The following is a 17,031-nucleotide window of genomic DNA, read 5'->3' as shown; positions in this document are numbered from 1 at the left end:
TAAAAACACAAAATATGGACACAAAATACGTTCTTTATAAAGTTGACATTTTAAAAGTGACAACAGAAGAAAACATTTCATCCCAATGGAATTTTGTGAAATTTAAACACAAGGCGAAGTCCCCATGAGCATGATCCTTTCTGCCTTTTACCATTTCTCGCTTATTTTCTTCCTTTCTGCCTATAAGCTGGCCTTCTTGAGATCCTCAGGCAGTACACAACCCTTTTTCCTTGCCCTCTGTTTGCGTTTCTCCATCTTGGCATCCTTGCGTTTCTTAATATTCCTTCTCCGCTTGTCTTGCCTCTTTTGCATCTTCTCCACGACTTGCTGGCTCCTCTGTACCCACTTCTTTTTCTTCTGAGCCTTCCTTTTCTCCTTCTTTTTCAAGGATGCACACAAGAGTTCCTCGTTGTCTTTGATTTTCATGCCTTCAGCTTTGTAGAGAACATTGCTCCACCTCATCTTCTCTTCCTCTTTTTTTGCTTTCCCTTCATCCTTCTCTCTAAGCTGCTCCAGGTGAGTTTTCCTCGCCTCAATGCGTGTTAAAAGCTGTTTGTAGTTCTTGCCAGTGAGCGGAGTCAGCGTTCCTTTCACTTTCTTTTTCTTTTTTTTCTCCATCAGCTTTGTCCCTTTGTCCACATAGTCTTCTCTAACCTCCATCTTGTTGAAGACTATGAAGCTCTTCTCCTCTTTGGCAGGAGCGCTTGATGTAGAAGTGCCTTGTGGTTGGTCATTTGCTGTCTCTTTGTCCTCTTCTCCTGCCTGCAAAGCTGCAGCATCTGCTAACTTTTTAATTCGAAACTCTTTTCTTTTCCTCTTCCGACGCTCCCTTTCTTGTTTTCGTCTCTCTCGTTTCTTCTTTATCTCCTCAGAGGAGGGATCTTTAGGAGGGCCCTGGAAAAAACAGACATACAGGTGCATCTCAATAAATTAGAATGTCGTGGAAAAGTTCATTTATTTCAGTAATTCAACTCAAATTGTGAAACTCGTGTATTAAATAAATTCAATGCACACAGACTGAAGTAGTTTAAGTCTTTGGTTCTTTTAATTGTGATGATTTTGGCTCACATTTAACAAAAACCCACCAATTCACTATCTCAACAAATTAGAATACTTCATAAGACCAATAAAAAAAACATTTTTAGTAAATTGTTGGCCTTCTGGAAAGTATGTTCATTTACTGTACATGTACTCAATACTTGGTAGGGGCTCCTTTTGCTTTAATTACTGCCTCAATTCGGCGTGGCATGGAGGTGATCAGTTTGTGGCACTGCTGAGGTGGTATGGAAGCCCAGGTTTCTTTGACACTTCGAATTTATTTAATACACGAGTTTCACAATTTGAGTTGAATTACTGAAATAAATGAACTTTTCCACGACATTCTAATTTATTGAGATGCACCTGTAGGCTTGGCCTAAGAATTCTTAAAGGAATTATATAATAATTTTCACTTTTTCCATATAATACTTTTACTTTATCTTGTTTTTTACAGCAAAACAGTCATAATTTTGCATTTATGAGCAATTAATTTCTCTGACCCATACAATTAAACCTCACCCTCAGTTTGTATGAGTTTTGTTATTCTTTTTGAATATTTTTTAACACAAAAAAATATATTCTAAAGAATGAGGCCAAACAAACGCAGTTGTTGGTACCCACTGACTTCCGTAGTATGAAAAAAAAATTATTTGGAAGTCAATGGGGACCAGAAACTCTTTGGTTACCCACATCCTTCAAAATATCTTCTTTTGTGTTCCGCAGAAGATCATAAGTGATGACAGAAGTTTTGTTTTTGGGTGAACTATCCTTGAAGTAAAGTGATTCATTATATCAACATTCAAACATTTAACAATCCTTCGACCGAGATAACATTTTAGCCAATTTTGATATTTTAGTCCAACTTGAGCATGTACCTGTCCTCGAGATTCCTCAATCTTCTGGTGAAGTCTCTGACGAAGAATGTCTACAGCATCAAATTCTTGTGATGTTCCACCTAATAGGAATGAATCAGTAAAAATGCAATAGCATTTTAGTCAACAAGAATAAAGCATGCTGGATACACTACTAATCTCTCTTTACCAACTACTTTTTACCCTCAGGCTTCTTTCGTGTCTCTGAAATCCCATTCTGGACAGTTTTTCTCTGAGTTGGAGGTGCTGCAGGCCGAGTGCTCTTTAGAACTGGGTTATTTTTGTTTGCACTCATGTGATCTCCTTTTGTTGGCTTTTGATTGTTCTTCTTTTTCTTTGTTGAAGGAGCACCATTTACCCCACTGCCTCGGAATGGAACTAAAAGGGGAATTAATAAAACTTTATTCATTATATTTAAATAATTACGTTTTTTTAACTACTGACTTTGAAAATGAAACTTTGAATGAATAATAAACCAGCAATAAAAATGGCATAACTGCTGCAGGTGTCTGTTCAGTGTTTACTAATTAATTCATATGCAATTAACAATCCCCGAACTTTACCATAGGGTCTTTTCTTTGGCTCCCGGTTGTGAGACACGCATACTTTACGGGTCAGCTTCTCTAGGTAATCATACTTCGCAGCAAGGCTGGCCATGTTTCCTATTATAAATAAACTAACAATAAATTAATAAATACAGACATTTGCTGCAGATATGTAACATGTAGTCACTAAACAGCTCAAAACAAAATATAACGATTTTAGCGAAGTCAGAGTGCTGTGAAACCTATGCAGTATTTTACGACAACAATGAGAAATACGTCAATTAATACATTTAATAAACGTGTCATTATTCGTTTGACTTGTACGGGATTTTTAACTTACCTCGCTCAATCAAAAACGTCAGTCGAAACTGCTGTGATGCGTTTCATCAGCTGAGAATGGAATAAAGGGATTTGTGTACCTCCTTAGAAATTACAAACTCATTCGGATAAAATCCTTGAAATGTACACTAGTCTACATACAATATCCCTTATAACTTCACCAAATACAAATTCAGAAACATGCCCCACGTGTGTATGATTTTACGCATGCGCAGGATGGTTCGGAATCCCCGGAACTGGTTACATTGAAAACATTCCCCCGAAAGCACAAGGCATGTTATGTAGTCGACCTGGCACAATTTCAGCGAACATGAGTAGTTTCCGATTAATGCTGATGCTCTCTAATAGCGCATCTAAAATAATCCGAGGCTATGTAAGGTCATTTTCCCCTCATAAAGCGATCATTAAAATAGTTTTTTTTTTATATCAAAATGTTTGTTGTCAAACACTCACTCTTGACAGCTAAAGTGTATTTTATTTGTTCTTTTCTCAGACTCTCATCTCACCAAAGAGGACCCTATTTGTGGCGCGACAGGGTCTCCAGTACTCCAGTGTAATTCTGTTTAGCTTGCTCATTACTATATTCTTGATTATTGACTAAACTAACTACAATATCATTAAAAACTTTGAGGTCGGTAATAAGTCTCTTATGCTCACCAGGGCTGCATTTGTTTAATCAAAATACAGTAAACTGAAATAATGAGGAATATTATTAAAATACATTTTTTTTTACTTGATATATATTTAATTTGAATGTAATTTAATCATGTAATGGCAAAGCTGAATTTTCAGCAGCCATTTCTCCAATTTTCAGTGTCACGATCGTTCAGAAATCATTCTAATATGCTGATTGTGGTGCTCAAGAAACATTTCTTGTTATTATCATCAACATAATATCAGGACTGTACCACTGCATCCATGCTGAATAAAATTATAATTTTTTAAATTATAATAATAATAATAAAATGCTGACCCCAAATTTTTTAATAGTAGTATAAAATAAAATAGGTTTACAGTTAGAGTGAGTTTCTAATAGACTAGTGACTGAAATATAGCTGTCTTTCTTTCAGGCATTATGCTCGAGCAGTTTGCACAGCCTGATGTGACTTTTTAAAATGTTTGAAAATGTTTTTTCTATAGGTAACCTAGCCAGGTATGGCCAACGGTCAAGTTCCACTGTTGCGGGAACCGAGAAAGGAGAAGACTCCTTCCTGAAATGGCTTCTCTTGTTGATACCTGCCACAACCTTTTGTCTTGGAACATGGCAGGTACAGGCATGAGCTTGGTGTTTATCTGATAAAAACCATAACTGAAACAGCAATTAGCTGTTTGTGAAAAGCCTACCATTTGATTTTGTAGTTGAAACGCAGAAAGTGGAAGTTGGAGTTGATCCGTGAACTTCAGAGCCTATCCCACTGCCTGTAGAGTGAGTCTCTTTCCAAATCCATGTGCCATCATCTCTAGTGTTTATAAGATTACACGTTTTGATGAAATGGTGAAGTAATCTGTGTGTGACAGTCCTATGGAAATTAAGCAGCTGGAGTACAGGCGAGTAAAGGTGCGAGGACACTTCGACCACTCTAAAGAGCTGTATGTCCTGCCCCGCTCCCCAGTGGACCCGGAGAGAGAGGCCCGGGAGGCAGGCAGGATTTCCTCCAGCGGGGAGAGTGGAGCTAATGTCATTACACCATTCTACTGTACTGATCTGGGGTACAAACACACAATTTGAATTCCATACACTTAATTCCATACACTTGCTTTGCACTCTGATGTGGCTTTCTGGATAAAATTTTTAGGATCACTATCTTGGTGAACAGAGCTTATGTACCAAAAGATAAGATCAGACCAGAAACCAGAATAAAGGGGCAGGTAATAGCATTTTTTCTTCATCTCTTTTGAATCAAATCCAGGCATAAACATTATCAACAGACAAGCTTACTTTATTCATTTTCTTAATCTTTCTAAATGTTAAAGAGGTGTTTATATTTTCTAAAAGGTGACTGAAGATGTGGATCTTGTTGGTGTGATGCGTTTAACTGAGCAGAGGAAACCATTTGTCCCTCAAAACAATGTAGAAACAAATAGGTGGCACTGTCGTGACCTGGAGGCCATGGCGAAGGTCACTGGTGCTGAGGAAATCTTCATTGATGCTGTGCTTGGTTAGAACTGCTCTTAATACTAATGTTTGGTGACTATATGGTGTACAAACCTATACAAAGTTTTGATCAGAAAAGTGCAGAAATCTGCTAAAAAAAATTTTTTTCCCCATTCAGCAGCACAATACCTGGTGGGCCAATAGGAGGGCAGACAAGAGTAACCTTGAGGAATGAACACATGCAATATGTCATCACATGGTTTGTTTAATTAAACACATTTTGCTAATCTATTTTCATACCTTAACACAGAATCGGTTTTTATTATTTACAGTGTTTTAATTTAAATCATGCATTGCATGTACTATTGAACTGTAAAAGAAAAGGTTGCTTTTAAAAAAGGAATAAAAAATGTTTGATTGTAATCTTAAAGATGACTTTGAGGTGAACTGTTCTTTGTTATTTTCTTTTAGGTATGGTTTATGTGCTGCTACCTCCTACATGTGGTATGCAATTCATTAAGCACATTGCTTTATGAGATGTATTCAGCACTTTGCCCTTATGGAATATATTTAGAATAATCAAGATCTTATGTTTAACTTATGTGTCCCTCAAGATCTTGTTTAACTTATGATACTGGTAATAAAAACATGGATTTGTCTAAAAACAAGTGTTTGAGCATGCACAGTGGTGTGAAAAAGTGTTGGCCCCCTTCCTGATTTCTTATGTAAAACTGAGACGAGCCTTTATGTTCTTTTTGCTCAGCAGCGGTTTTCGTCTTGGAACTCTGCCATGCAGACCATTTTTGCCCAGTCTCTTTCTTATGGTGGAGTCATGAACACTGACCTTAACTGAGGCAAGTGAGGCCTGCAGTTCTTTGGATGTTGTTGTGGGGTCTTTTGTGACCTCTTGGATGAGTCATTGCTGTGCTCTTGGGGTAACTTTGGTCGGCCAGCCACTCCTGGGAAGGTTCTCCACTGTTCCATGTTTTTGCCATTTGTGAATAATGGCTCTCACTGTGGTTCGCTGGAGTCCCAAAGCTTTAGAAATGGCTTTATAACCTTTTCCAGACTGATAGATCTCAATTACTTTCTTTCTCATTTGTTTCTGAATTTCTTTGGATCTCGGCATGATGTCTAGCTTTTGAGGATCTTTTGGTCTACTTCACTTTGTCAGGCAGGTCCTATTTAAGAGATTTCTTGATTGTGAACAGGTGTGGCAGTAATCAGGCCTGGGTGTGGCTAGAGAAATTGAACTCAGGTGTGATAAACCACAGTTTTAACAGGGGGGCAAACACTTCTTCACACAGGGTCATGTAGTTTTAGATTTAGTTTTCCCTTAATAATAAAAACCTTCATTTAAAAACTGCATGTTGTGTTTACTTGTGTTATCTTTGACTAATATTTAAATTTGTTTGATGATCTGAAACATTAAAGTGTGACAAACATGCAAAAAAATAAGAAATCAGGAAGGGGGCCAACACTTTTTCACACCACTGTATATTACTTTAATGCATTACTAATGCTGTACAGGGGAATCTAGCCTCTAGAACAGGGGTGGGCAAACTTGGCCCTTCCAGGCCACTTTCCCACAGAGTTTAGCTCCAAACCTAATCAAACACACCTGAACCAGCTAATCATTGTCTTCAGGACTACTAGAAGGTTACAGGCAGGTGAGTTTTATCAGGGTTGGATCAAATCTCTGCAGGAAAGTGGCCTGGAAGGGCCAAGTTTGCCCATCACTGCTCTAGAACAAGAGGTCTCAATCAGGAGGCCACAGAATGAAATAAGTGTTAAGAAATAAAATACTAAAAACAAAATTAAATCATTTTTTTTTTTACCACCCTCAAATATTTTTATTGAAAAATACACCGGAGGCCAGATCAGAATCTCACATCTTAAAGCACAAAATAAATGGCTTAAAACAGTTTTGTTAAAAGTTTTAAAAATAAAATAAAAATAGAAATACCAGAAATATCTAAACCAATATGGAGGGGCTTTTGAATATTGTGTTGGAAAAATGAAAGGGCTTTGAGTTAAAAAAAGTTTTAGAACCCCTGCCGATGGTTTCATTTATATTACATCAGGGCTGTCCAAACTTGGTCCTGGAGGGCCGGTGTCCTGCAGAGTTTAGCTCCAACTTGCCTCAACACACCTGACTGGAAGTTTCTATGCCTAGTAAGAGCTTGAATAGCTGGTTCAGGTGTGTTTAATTAGGGTTGGAGCTAAACTCTGCAGGCCACCGGCCCTCCAGAACAGAGTTTGGACAGCCCTGCATTACATTAATTAATAGTTAATTTTGGAGAACAACTGACAGTCTCTCTTAAAATTGTTTGAACTCTTATACAATTCTCTAAATGTTTAGAAATCTGTTTTCTAATTGCATGTATTGGCTTATACCTAATTTTTTAAAGAACCAGTCAAACTCCAGCCACTTTGTGGGATCATTTTTATTTATTAAACAAGACAGGAGCTCAACCCAGTTTAGTAGCCAGCTCCTTGGCCTTTGCCTTCTCAAGTTTAGCAATGCGAGCAGTTGACTTGGAACCCAGGACATTGCCTCCCCAGTGACGACGGATCTAAAGACAGAATTGAAATGGAAGAAACAAACATTAGAATTACATTAAGACATCGATTAGGAGAATGTATAAAAGTTAGGCTAATTGAAACAATGTCATCAAATTGTGAACTGATCAGCACTACAGCCAATAAACCGACCTCCTCATATCTGTCATTATAGTTGGTCTTGATGGCCTCCACCAGCTTAGCAAGAGCTGCTTTGTCTTCGCTGAAGATGGGTGAACAAAAACAATGTTAACCACAAAAGGTCTTGTCTCTATAATGGCCAAATTACGAATCAACTGCAAATCATTTTGCTCAGGGTTAAAAAGCTCATTTGAAACCACATGGTTGTTCAGTTGAAGAAATTCAGACATCATAGCCTCAGGATGTGCAGCAAGGGAAAATAAAACAGGAGTGTGCGTTTTACTCACGGGTTGGTCTGTGTGAAGGCAACAGAGGTGCAGGTCTTTCTGTGCACAAGTTTGCCCAGTCTGGCTTTGCCCTTTACGATGCAGTATGGGACACCCATCTTACGGCACAGAGCAGGCAAGAACACCACCAGCTACAAATAGAGCAAATTAAATAAATTATATACAGACATCCATCGTAACATTCAGCAGTCTGATAAAACTACACAAACCAAAGCAGGAAATTCTGAAAATAGTTAAGAGAAATGCTCCAGTAAGTGGTTGTTGCTCAGGGTTAAAACGCTCATATTTTTGATCTTCAGTTTGAATTCAGGTGAAGAAATTCAAGACATCATTGCAGACAACCACAACAAGATTTATGACAAGAGGTCTATATCCTGTAGAAAAACTCGCCTCAATGGGATCCACATCGTGAGAAATAACGACCAGCTGTGCCTTCTTGCTCTCCACTAGTGTGGTTACGGTGTTCACACCTGAAAAGGAACAAGTGTTAACACATGTCTAGACAAGTTTCCAAATCAAACTAAAAATAGGAGGGTCGTCAAATATCGTCTTGGACAAAGAATGGGCCTGAGAGACAAAAAGGTTGAGAACAATGGAAAATACAACTTGTAAATCCAGAAAAGTGTCTTCAAGGAAAAAAAGACACTCTATAAAAAAAACACCCACCTGCACGGAGGACTGGGGGCCTTTTGGTGGGCACATCACCCTTTCCAGCAGCCTTCTGTTCAGCACGAGCCAGCAGTCTCTGTTTCTTCTCCTGCTTGGTCTCAGGCCTGTACTTGTGGGCCAGCTTGAACAGCTGGGTAGCTTAAGAAATATTTCAAAGTGTTAAGTGTAACACACCCCAAATTAGCTCTTCAATTCCAGCACCAATGCAAAGACCTCAAAGTTAACATTTGGATGAAAACTTAAGTCATCACTAATTTTACAGTACAATCCAAGCTGAATTAAATAGCAATATTATACAACAGTGCATCAGTGATCTTGGTGGAAATTGTCCGCATCGACTATTCAGATAGCAAATATTCTTTCACATCATCTGCACATTCACAAAAGTCTAAAAAGTATTTAGAGGTCGACCGATATATTTTCAACAATTAATCAGCACTGATATTATATATAAGTTAATTTTTTTCCTCTGTGAGACATACAATATAGTCATGTTCAAGTCATTATTGTTAATTTTCTAACTAAGTGCAGCAGCACTATTTTACGTCAAGCAAGTTTTTGTTCATGTTATTGATTTAAAACTCGCTACCCATAAAATCCATTATCTGTCAACCTCTACAAGCATTGTTGTATGAACAGCACCAGAAAGTCAAAAGAGACTCCAGTCGAGTGAACAACTCACCGGTCTGGCGGTCCAGAGCCTGGGTGAACTGGTTGATCGCAGGGGGAACCTTCAGACGCTTGTAGAGAATGGCCCGCTGGCGCTGCAACCGGACATAACGTGGCCATTTCACGAATCGGGTCAGATCCCTCTTCGGCTGGATGTCCTGACCTGGAGATTAAAGTGCATGACTTTAAAGTGCATTAGGGTCAACAAAATGCAAGTTGGGTTTCCAGACATAATATGTGCATCAGCGATCTTGGTGGAAGGTTGTCTGCAATGCTGTTAAGATAGCAAATATTGGTAACATCATCTGCACTTTTTTGAGTTACATTTTAAATGACCCGAGAACTCAATCTCATCTGTGGTGCGGTTGTTACTCACCAATGCCAAAGTTCTTGGGCCTCTTCTCAAACAGGGGATTCACGACTTTCTTGGCCTCATGCTTCTTGGCCACTGAAGGGGCTGGTGCCACCTTCTTCCCCTTAGCCTTTTTTCCCTTAGGCTGTGGAGAGATGCACAATACTTCACGAGTTTATCATCCAAAATTAGCATAAAGTTCAAGAGAAACACCTTTTTTTGGCTAATGCTCAGTTTTGAAGAGATGTGTTCTACAAAAAAAGTTCAGGTGAAGAAATTCAAGACATCACTGCAAAAGCCAAAAACCCTACTAGTCAAAATACACTAACTTATGGTGCGACATGCGTTGTAGCAACTTAACCAGTTTAGCATCTCATAGATACAAGCTTACTCAACGCATTTTCAGTAATTAGAATTTTTAAACTTACCAACGGGTGTGCAATAGTGAAGAATACAGCAGCACTTGTGTGTTTAATAAACAGCGCGCCAATCTAATTAATTTTGGCCTACAAAGAAGCCCACTGACAGGTTAGCATTCGCGTTGGAACCCATGGTTAAGTTTCTCATAATAATGAACATATTAAAAATATTTAGTCAAGGAAGTTCGTATTAAAAACACGGATAATAACATTTAACGGCTTACGGTCTAACGGCGCACATCTCAAGGCGTCAGCGCTGACAGTAAGCGGACACTGTACGGTTCACAAAAGTGCTCTCAATTATTAATCTAAATACTTAAAATTATTGCAATTTTCGTTCAGAGAGCAAGCGTTGGTGCTTTATTTTCCATAACCGATATGTTATGAATCCTAGAACACATTACAAGGCAGGATGCTTAAGGATTTAAAAAAAGTGAAGGCTTCCCAGTCAAAACCATCGGACACTCACCATGTTGGTTCAGACGGAAAGGAAGAAGAAATGGATTGTGGGAAATTTAACTACAGCGACATTTGGTAATGACATCATCTGTACGCGACAGAACAACAAAAGAGGGAGGCTCATGTTTATTTGAAGAGATATTCAATGAATGCTTGCTGTGAGTAGCGATTTTAATGAACTTACTTTTAATTTACAGTAACAACAAAGTTTTTACTTAATTCATTATTCATGCGTGGTGTGGAGTAACAGAAACCCGCACGCGCTGTTTAGTTTAGTTTTAGCGCCTGAGAGAATAGCAAAATGTCGAATGTTGACGGCAAACGCATTGTGTTTTTATACGTTTCGTGAAATAGACATTTTCACAGGCGGTTACTAAAAAAAAGCTGCGTCGCCATCACGAGCTACATTTATACTGACCTAATAAATATGCAAATAAAAACGGGGTTTACAAATGTGTAGTGTGAAATAAAAGCTGATTACCTAGGAATAATTACTGCTAAATCCTTTGCACTATAAAGTATCAACCAGTATTAATAGAAACCTTTTACAAAAACAAAAAAGGCTGTGGCTGCAGTTAGGGGTCGGAAATGTATCAATGGCTGTTTATTATATGTATTTAGTAGCTGTTAATGTGAAAACTAATTGCAGTTCTAACAGTAAAGTATTGTTTCTGATCCTTTAGCACTGTCAAGTGTGACTGAAGAGCGCTGTGATGGCCACACAGAGAGTACTCCCACAAAGCAAAGAAACTCTTCTGCAGAACTACAATAAGAGACTTAAAGATGACATCAGGTCAATTCTAGACAATTTCACCGAAATAATCAAAACAGCAAAGGTATGTTGGTGTGCGTTTTGCTATGACTATGTGACATTCATTATCAATATCATTTTACAAGGACGATGATCTGGTCATCTCATCTATCAGGTGGAAGATGAGACTCAGGTTTCCAGGGCGACACAAGCTGAGCAGGATCACTATGAAATGCACGTGCGAGCTGCCAACATAGTAAGATCTACAGTGATAGTACGATAATGAATAGACATATTAGACTTGGATGACATTTCCATGTTTAATGTGTCTTAGGTACGTGCAGGAGAGTCTCTCATGAAGCTTGTCTCAGACCTGAAGCAGTTCCTCATCCTGAATGACTTCCCCTCTGTCAACGAGGCCATCAGTCTCCGCAACCAGCAGCTGCGCACGCTGCAGGAAGAGTGCGACAAGAAGCTCATCTCCCTGCGTGATGAGATTGCCATCGACCTGTATGAGCTCGAGGAAGAGTATTACTCCTCCAGGTACAAATAGACCAGTGATCCCAAACGTGTGCAGTCACCTCTGCCTTCCCTTGCTTACCAACACCATAAATGTGATGCATATGTGCATCATAAGAACATAACACAGGGTGATTTATGGAGCTAAATGTATTTTTAACTTGCACAACCAATTATAGGCTCTGACCGGTTTTCATTTGACTAAAATATCATGTGCTAACCATGTTGGTTTGCTATTTGTTTGAATTAAACCATGCCATTTTGGTCCTTCATACACAGTCATATCATACCATTGTGCCTTAATAAGAGTGTTCATTCTTGCAGTTAAGACAATAACTAATACAAGAGTACATTCTCCTTTGACCCAGTTCAGTCACATAGTAAGACTGTATGGCCCTTGTTTTTTTTTCAGCTTGTCATAATTATAACAAGCCAGACATATCTTTTTCTGCTATGCTTCTAATATAGCAAACATATAGCAAAATCCATATATCCATCCATATTGTCATATCGATTCATATTGTAGTCACACCAAAGACATTATCAAGCACTTTCAGTATAACTGATTTTGCACAAGAAAACCAATCTGTTATACAAAAGTGCATGTAAATATTTCCCCTCCAGGTGCCTTAAATGATTATGTTTTAGAAGATTTACTTGCAATCAGGATGTGTATTTAGTCTTATTGGTGCTGTTTGGGTTTAATTTTTATAGAGATTAGTATGATATTCAGAGATTTTAAATCAATTCAAGCTGTCTTTGAAGCACACCAGAATAAACATTAATAGTTATATGAGAAGAGACATTTTGGAAATAATTCTTGAAATAATTTTCTACATTTTTTAAGAAAAATGTACATGTGAATCTAAATTTGATATTGGACTGAGCACATTAATTTTGATGCCTGTACTCAATGATGAGCTGCAAAATTCAAAGCACTTTAGAATTTGTAAAAAAAGAATGTAGGGTGCTGTATGTATTGTAAAAATTACTTTAAAGTATCATATTAATTAGCTTAGTGGAAGAAAATCATTCAAGAAACAGAAAATCAAATCAAGAATTTTCAAGAAGAAGAAATCATTCAAGAAGATTTTCACTATATATTCAATATTCAATATAAATGCAGTGATTTTTTTTTTCTCTCTGTTAAACTAATCAAAGTTTGTGTAAACTGGGAAAATATTTAGCTTTCAGTGGCATATGTGTCATGTTCAAAATGTAATATTTATCATTTATGGAGTGTTTGAAATTGCACTACACTGTGTTTCTTTGTGGTGACACTTTAAGTAGAAACAGTGTTGGTCACATTAGTACCTGTTCAAAATGTGTCAGAATATTTGTCAGTTTTTTTTACAAACCAACTGGTCATTTCAAATTTCATAAATAAACCAGAGATAAAATAGAGCACATTTAGTGTCTGATCTATTATTTGCTCACCTCTGATTTGGAATTTATCTTCTGCCTCTGCTGAGTGCATAATCTAAATTCTCTGCTGCTTACAGCCTTTTGCTTTTCATCTGTTGAGCAGTTTTATTATTAGACTCTACTCTTATCTGTTCAGTGTATAGAAAGACAGCAAACAGAAGAGTAATGCCATGTGACCACACGGTTCCAGACATGTCAGTAGCAATGCTTTTCACAGCTTCCTTTCCCTGCTTGTGCTTTCTTTCCCAGTGCCTTCTGTTGTGTGAGTTTGTTTTGTAATGAGTGAATGAATGTTCAACATTATTCATACATACTCCTAATGGATTATTGGGTGTTTTTAGGCAGAAGTGGATAGAAGAAATGTTAGTTTGTGTGTAACGTGTGTGTGTATATAACATTTCTAGCTGTGGACAGTGGGATGGTGTTGAGTTGCCACTTTGTGAGACCTTTCATCGGCAGGACAGTTGGGGGTCCCCTGAGACGACCTCTGACCCCTCGTATGCCAACCCAGAGGATTCAGACCACTTGGGGACCCAGGAGTCCATGCAGCGTCACCTAAACAGCCACGGCAGCAGCACTAGTGAGCAGTCATGAAATACCGGTGGCTTCCTTCATGGACCAGTTAGATTACACATTTAAGCAATTTGCCATTATAAAAAGCCCCATCTTAAACCTCCAGCTGCAGACTGCAAATCTAGTCAACTACTTGAATTGATGATGTGATTTTGTCCAGCAAAAATGACACTGAATTAATGCTGAGAACATTTCAATGAATAGTATTTCTAATTCGTAGTTGGGTAACTTGCTACATTGGAATAAAGAAGTGTTTGTCTTTGTGTCTGTTTATTGGCTAAATTTATTGTCTCTTTGGGTAAAATTACAACTATACTTTCATTGTTGTTCTGCAAAAAATACAAGTTGAGTAATTTAACAACTTTAAGCAAGTGGTGTTTTGGATGCTAAAAGAAAAGGAGACTTCTCTGTAAACATGCTCTGTACATTTGAGTAAATCTAGCTCCTCTATTTAAGTAACAAAATAAGCTGTTAAATTTCATTGTATGTTTCATAGTATATGTACACTGTAATGCTCTTCAAAATGTGACTGCCAAGGACCTGTTCTCTCTTTTTTTTTCTTTCATTCATTTACATGTATATATTTTTATTGCTGTGGTACCTTAGGGCAATCTTTCCATTTTAGACATTTAAAAGACATTCAAGCAAAAACTAAGAGGAAAGGAAATATGTTGTAACTCTAATAGAGTTTATAATATTACTTATTTCATTAGCAAAGTCTGTAGAATAAAATAACCTTTAATAAAACGATGAAGTTTCATTAATATAAAGTGATAAATCAATTCTGTTGAACAGACTGAAACACATTATATAATGCATTAACATGGTGCACAGTACATTATTATGAAAACAAAATGTTCTTCTATTATAAAGTTTGCAAAGATGACCAATGTTTTGGGGGGAGTTTTATTGTAAAATGTTTATGACTGCATGTCAAATATTTACATCTCTCATTTTACAGGGGAAAAAAAAAGTGTCCAACTAGGTGGCTGTGAAGCGAAGGTGGAGGATTAGTATCGTCGGTTCATCTTCTTGAATTTCTCATAGTGGTAGTCATCTGTGGCCTTCTCATTATTTGGCCTCTTGCGGTAATTGGGTGGTGAAGCTGGAGAACGAGAAGAGATAAACATTAATATAAATCCAACAAATGCAGTTCTATGTGTTATTTTTAGCTAAATAAGATATGATCTTACTCTCAGGTAATGGGTTCTCAGTGTCTCCTACTCGTAGTGGCCTGGCTTTGGGTTCTTCTCTGTGTCGTCTCTGGGGAGCGTTTACATCCTCATGATAGACTTGAAGAAAAAAATATATATAGAAAATTACTTAATCTTTGTCCTTTAGGGAAGAAAATAAATAATTATGGTGACAAACTTCTTGATTCATGAGCACTAAGCACATGACCTTAAAATACAAAGTGCTGGTAGTTCAGATATACTTGTGCACTTACAGCGATTATGCGTTTTCTGGATGTAATTCACAGCAATGTTAGTGGGAACAAAGGAGGTCCCGCTGTCCTTCTTTTTATTCCTCTGCTCAGCAAGCAGCTTTGCTTTGGCTTCTTCTGTACTGATGATGTTCTTTATTTTTGCACTGATAAGAAAGGGAAAAAGGGTTTTGAAGCTGACATCCATAGCTAGGTGGAATATAAAGATATATCTCAGATGTGAGCAAAGGAAATGTCTTTGAATTAGTTTTGGTCTTTACTTACTCTATCCCCAGATCCACCTCTGGAATTCCACTCAGCATCTGATTGGACAACATCTCTTCTGTCTTTTTGGCAGAACTGACGCGGATGTTTTCTGGAAGCTCATACAGGAGGTCCTCTGGATTCTTCACCTTCACTTTCTGCTCTTCCGCCTCCACCATGCCTTTCTTTTTCTTTAATTCGGTCTCAATGTACTTCATCCTGAATGAAAAAAACATACAAGGAGAGAGAGGATATAAACATTTAAATGCAGGCAAAATTTACCAAAAACAAGCATCATATAGAACGATTAAGAATACAGATGGTTTGCACGGACACATATGCACTTACATGTCTGCATCTTCATCTCGTCTGTTAGTCTCAGCAGAAAAGGAGGTACCAAGATTCAGGTCGTTTTCATCTGCTGTCCTATAGTGGAGAGGAAATGTTAATTCTTTCACTTTTAAAATACAGAGACATCAACTTTAAATAAACAGCAAACATGGTTCCATATCACTTACATGTCTCGATTTCTGTCTTTCACTTTCTTCATGTCAACAACACCTCCAGTCTTCAGTTTAAATGGGTCGTCCTAATGCACAAAACACGGAGTGACAATATTTAACCACTTAAATCATACATTTACTGTAACACTGCAAGACCTTCACTGTAATACAAAATGTAGTTTGCTTAAAAAAAAAAACATACCTCGAGCTCAGCCTCCAAACGAAGCTTGTCTCCTACAAGTAACGTAGCAATGCTGGAGGAGCAGAATGCATACATTAATTAAAATGGTTAATTATATAAATTAATTAAAACTTGGAAATTACACACCGTAAAAATAAGACATGTACAAAACGTTTAAGACTGTTATATTCGTATAAAAATGAAAAGCATTCTAAATAGACACGTGACCAACCTTACTCCATGCTGCCTTTTTCGTAAACTTTGAAGCTCCTTGGCTTCACCCAGTTTGGACCTTAGAAAATATGGTTGAATTTAACATTTTTAAATATATTCTCACATATAAATAGGCGTCTGGGTGTGACACTTAACGTAACGTTACATAAATACTTTTCTATATACGGACATGTTCGGTTAACGTTACTCTATTTGGCATTAATGTTAAAACATATCTACCTGACCACGGCTTTTGTCTCATCATCTTCCTCGTCGGATGATTCCTTCCTCCTCCTAAAATTCTTACCTGGGGGCATGATTTCAAAAAGCGTTGAATTATTTAATGTTTTTTTTACACTTTCACACGTCTGTACGCAACGTCAGTGGTCTGTCTTTATCGACGGACCGCTTTCCTCACATTTCCCGAAACTTCCGCTGACGTCACAATTACGGTTTTAACAGCTGATCTGAGGTCAGCTCTTCTGTTTTCCATACAAGCGTTTAACGGTGTAAATGGGGATGAAGAGGCTGGTTCAAGATCAGCTACTCATATGACAAATAAGAAAAAAAAACGAAATAAAAATAATAACAAAACAATTAAAAACATCAACTCCTAAATCAAGCAGCATGTAAAATGTATAAGTTTAAGTAAATTAAAAATAGTTTTTGATTAGATGAAAGAACTGAAAGCGTTCATTGGCTATGTCAAAGCTGTGACGCTGACGCACACTC

General features: G+C 37.6%; 4 protein-coding genes and 1 pseudogene across 7 annotated transcripts; 2 read left to right on the top strand and 3 right to left on the bottom strand.

Moving 5' to 3' along the window:
- Positions 1–26: 26 nt before the first annotated feature.
- LOC107691019 (surfeit locus protein 6 homolog) lies at positions 27–3,055 on the bottom strand. Of its 4 annotated transcripts, none has more exons than XM_016489471.1 (6): positions 3,000–3,055; positions 2,796–2,845; positions 2,474–2,572; positions 2,094–2,288; positions 1,914–1,993; positions 27–894 (listed from the first exon to the last, which is right to left on the bottom strand). In XM_016489471.1, the coding sequence occupies exons 3-6, from the start codon at positions 2,565–2,567 to the stop codon at positions 181–183; spliced, it is 1,083 nt and encodes a 360-aa protein (XP_016344957.1). In that variant the 5' UTR covers positions 2,568–2,572; positions 2,796–2,845; positions 3,000–3,055; the 3' UTR covers positions 27–180. The 4 variants fall into 4 exon arrangements, with proteins under 4 accessions (XP_016344957.1, XP_016344959.1, XP_016344958.1 ...); XM_016489473.1 differs by having other exon boundaries at positions 2,474–2,586; positions 3,000–3,050; XM_016489472.1 differs by lacking the exon at positions 3,000–3,055 and having other exon boundaries at positions 2,474–2,586; positions 2,796–2,993.
- Positions 3,056–3,068: 13 nt separating this feature from the next.
- Positions 3,069–5,448, top strand: LOC107691023 (surfeit locus protein 1-like; annotated as a pseudogene).
- A 1,870-nt stretch (positions 5,449–7,318) lies between these two features.
- rpl7a (ribosomal protein L7a) lies at positions 7,319–9,744 on the bottom strand (the record flags this gene model as incomplete). The annotated part of the gene is made up of 7 exons (XM_016489477.1): positions 7,319–7,465; positions 7,605–7,674; positions 7,880–8,010; positions 8,270–8,349; positions 8,546–8,686; positions 9,231–9,380; positions 9,594–9,744. Coding segments are annotated over 7 exons (828 nt in total), but the record flags the coding sequence as incomplete, so codon positions are not given.
- A 778-nt stretch (positions 9,745–10,522) lies between these two features.
- med22 (mediator complex subunit 22) lies at positions 10,523–14,678 on the top strand. The gene is made up of 5 exons (XM_016489476.1): positions 10,523–10,605; positions 11,131–11,283; positions 11,374–11,454; positions 11,533–11,741; positions 13,547–14,678. Exons 2-5 carry the CDS (start codon positions 11,161–11,163, stop codon positions 13,734–13,736), a joined length of 603 nt encoding a protein of 200 aa, XP_016344962.1. The 5' UTR covers positions 10,523–10,605; positions 11,131–11,160; the 3' UTR covers positions 13,737–14,678.
- Positions 14,608–16,733, bottom strand: LOC107691020 (uncharacterized protein C9orf78 homolog). The gene is made up of 9 exons (XM_016489474.1): positions 16,540–16,733; positions 16,319–16,378; positions 16,108–16,159; positions 15,921–15,991; positions 15,751–15,828; positions 15,424–15,621; positions 15,163–15,305; positions 14,909–15,007; positions 14,608–14,820 (listed from the first exon to the last, which is right to left on the bottom strand). The coding sequence occupies exons 1-9, from the start codon at positions 16,614–16,616 to the stop codon at positions 14,726–14,728; spliced, it is 873 nt and encodes a 290-aa protein (XP_016344960.1). The 5' UTR covers positions 16,617–16,733; the 3' UTR covers positions 14,608–14,725.
- Between the last annotated feature and the right edge of the window lie 298 nt (positions 16,734–17,031).

This window comes from Sinocyclocheilus anshuiensis, unplaced genomic scaffold (assembly GCF_001515605.1).
Source record: "Sinocyclocheilus anshuiensis isolate Anshui unplaced genomic scaffold, SAMN03320099.WGS_v1.1 scaffold386, whole genome shotgun sequence".
NCBI classification, from domain to species: Eukaryota; Metazoa; Chordata; class Actinopteri; order Cypriniformes; family Cyprinidae; genus Sinocyclocheilus; species Sinocyclocheilus anshuiensis.
Note: the sequence above shows the minus strand (reverse complement) of the source record. Positions and strands in the feature narration are given on the sequence as shown.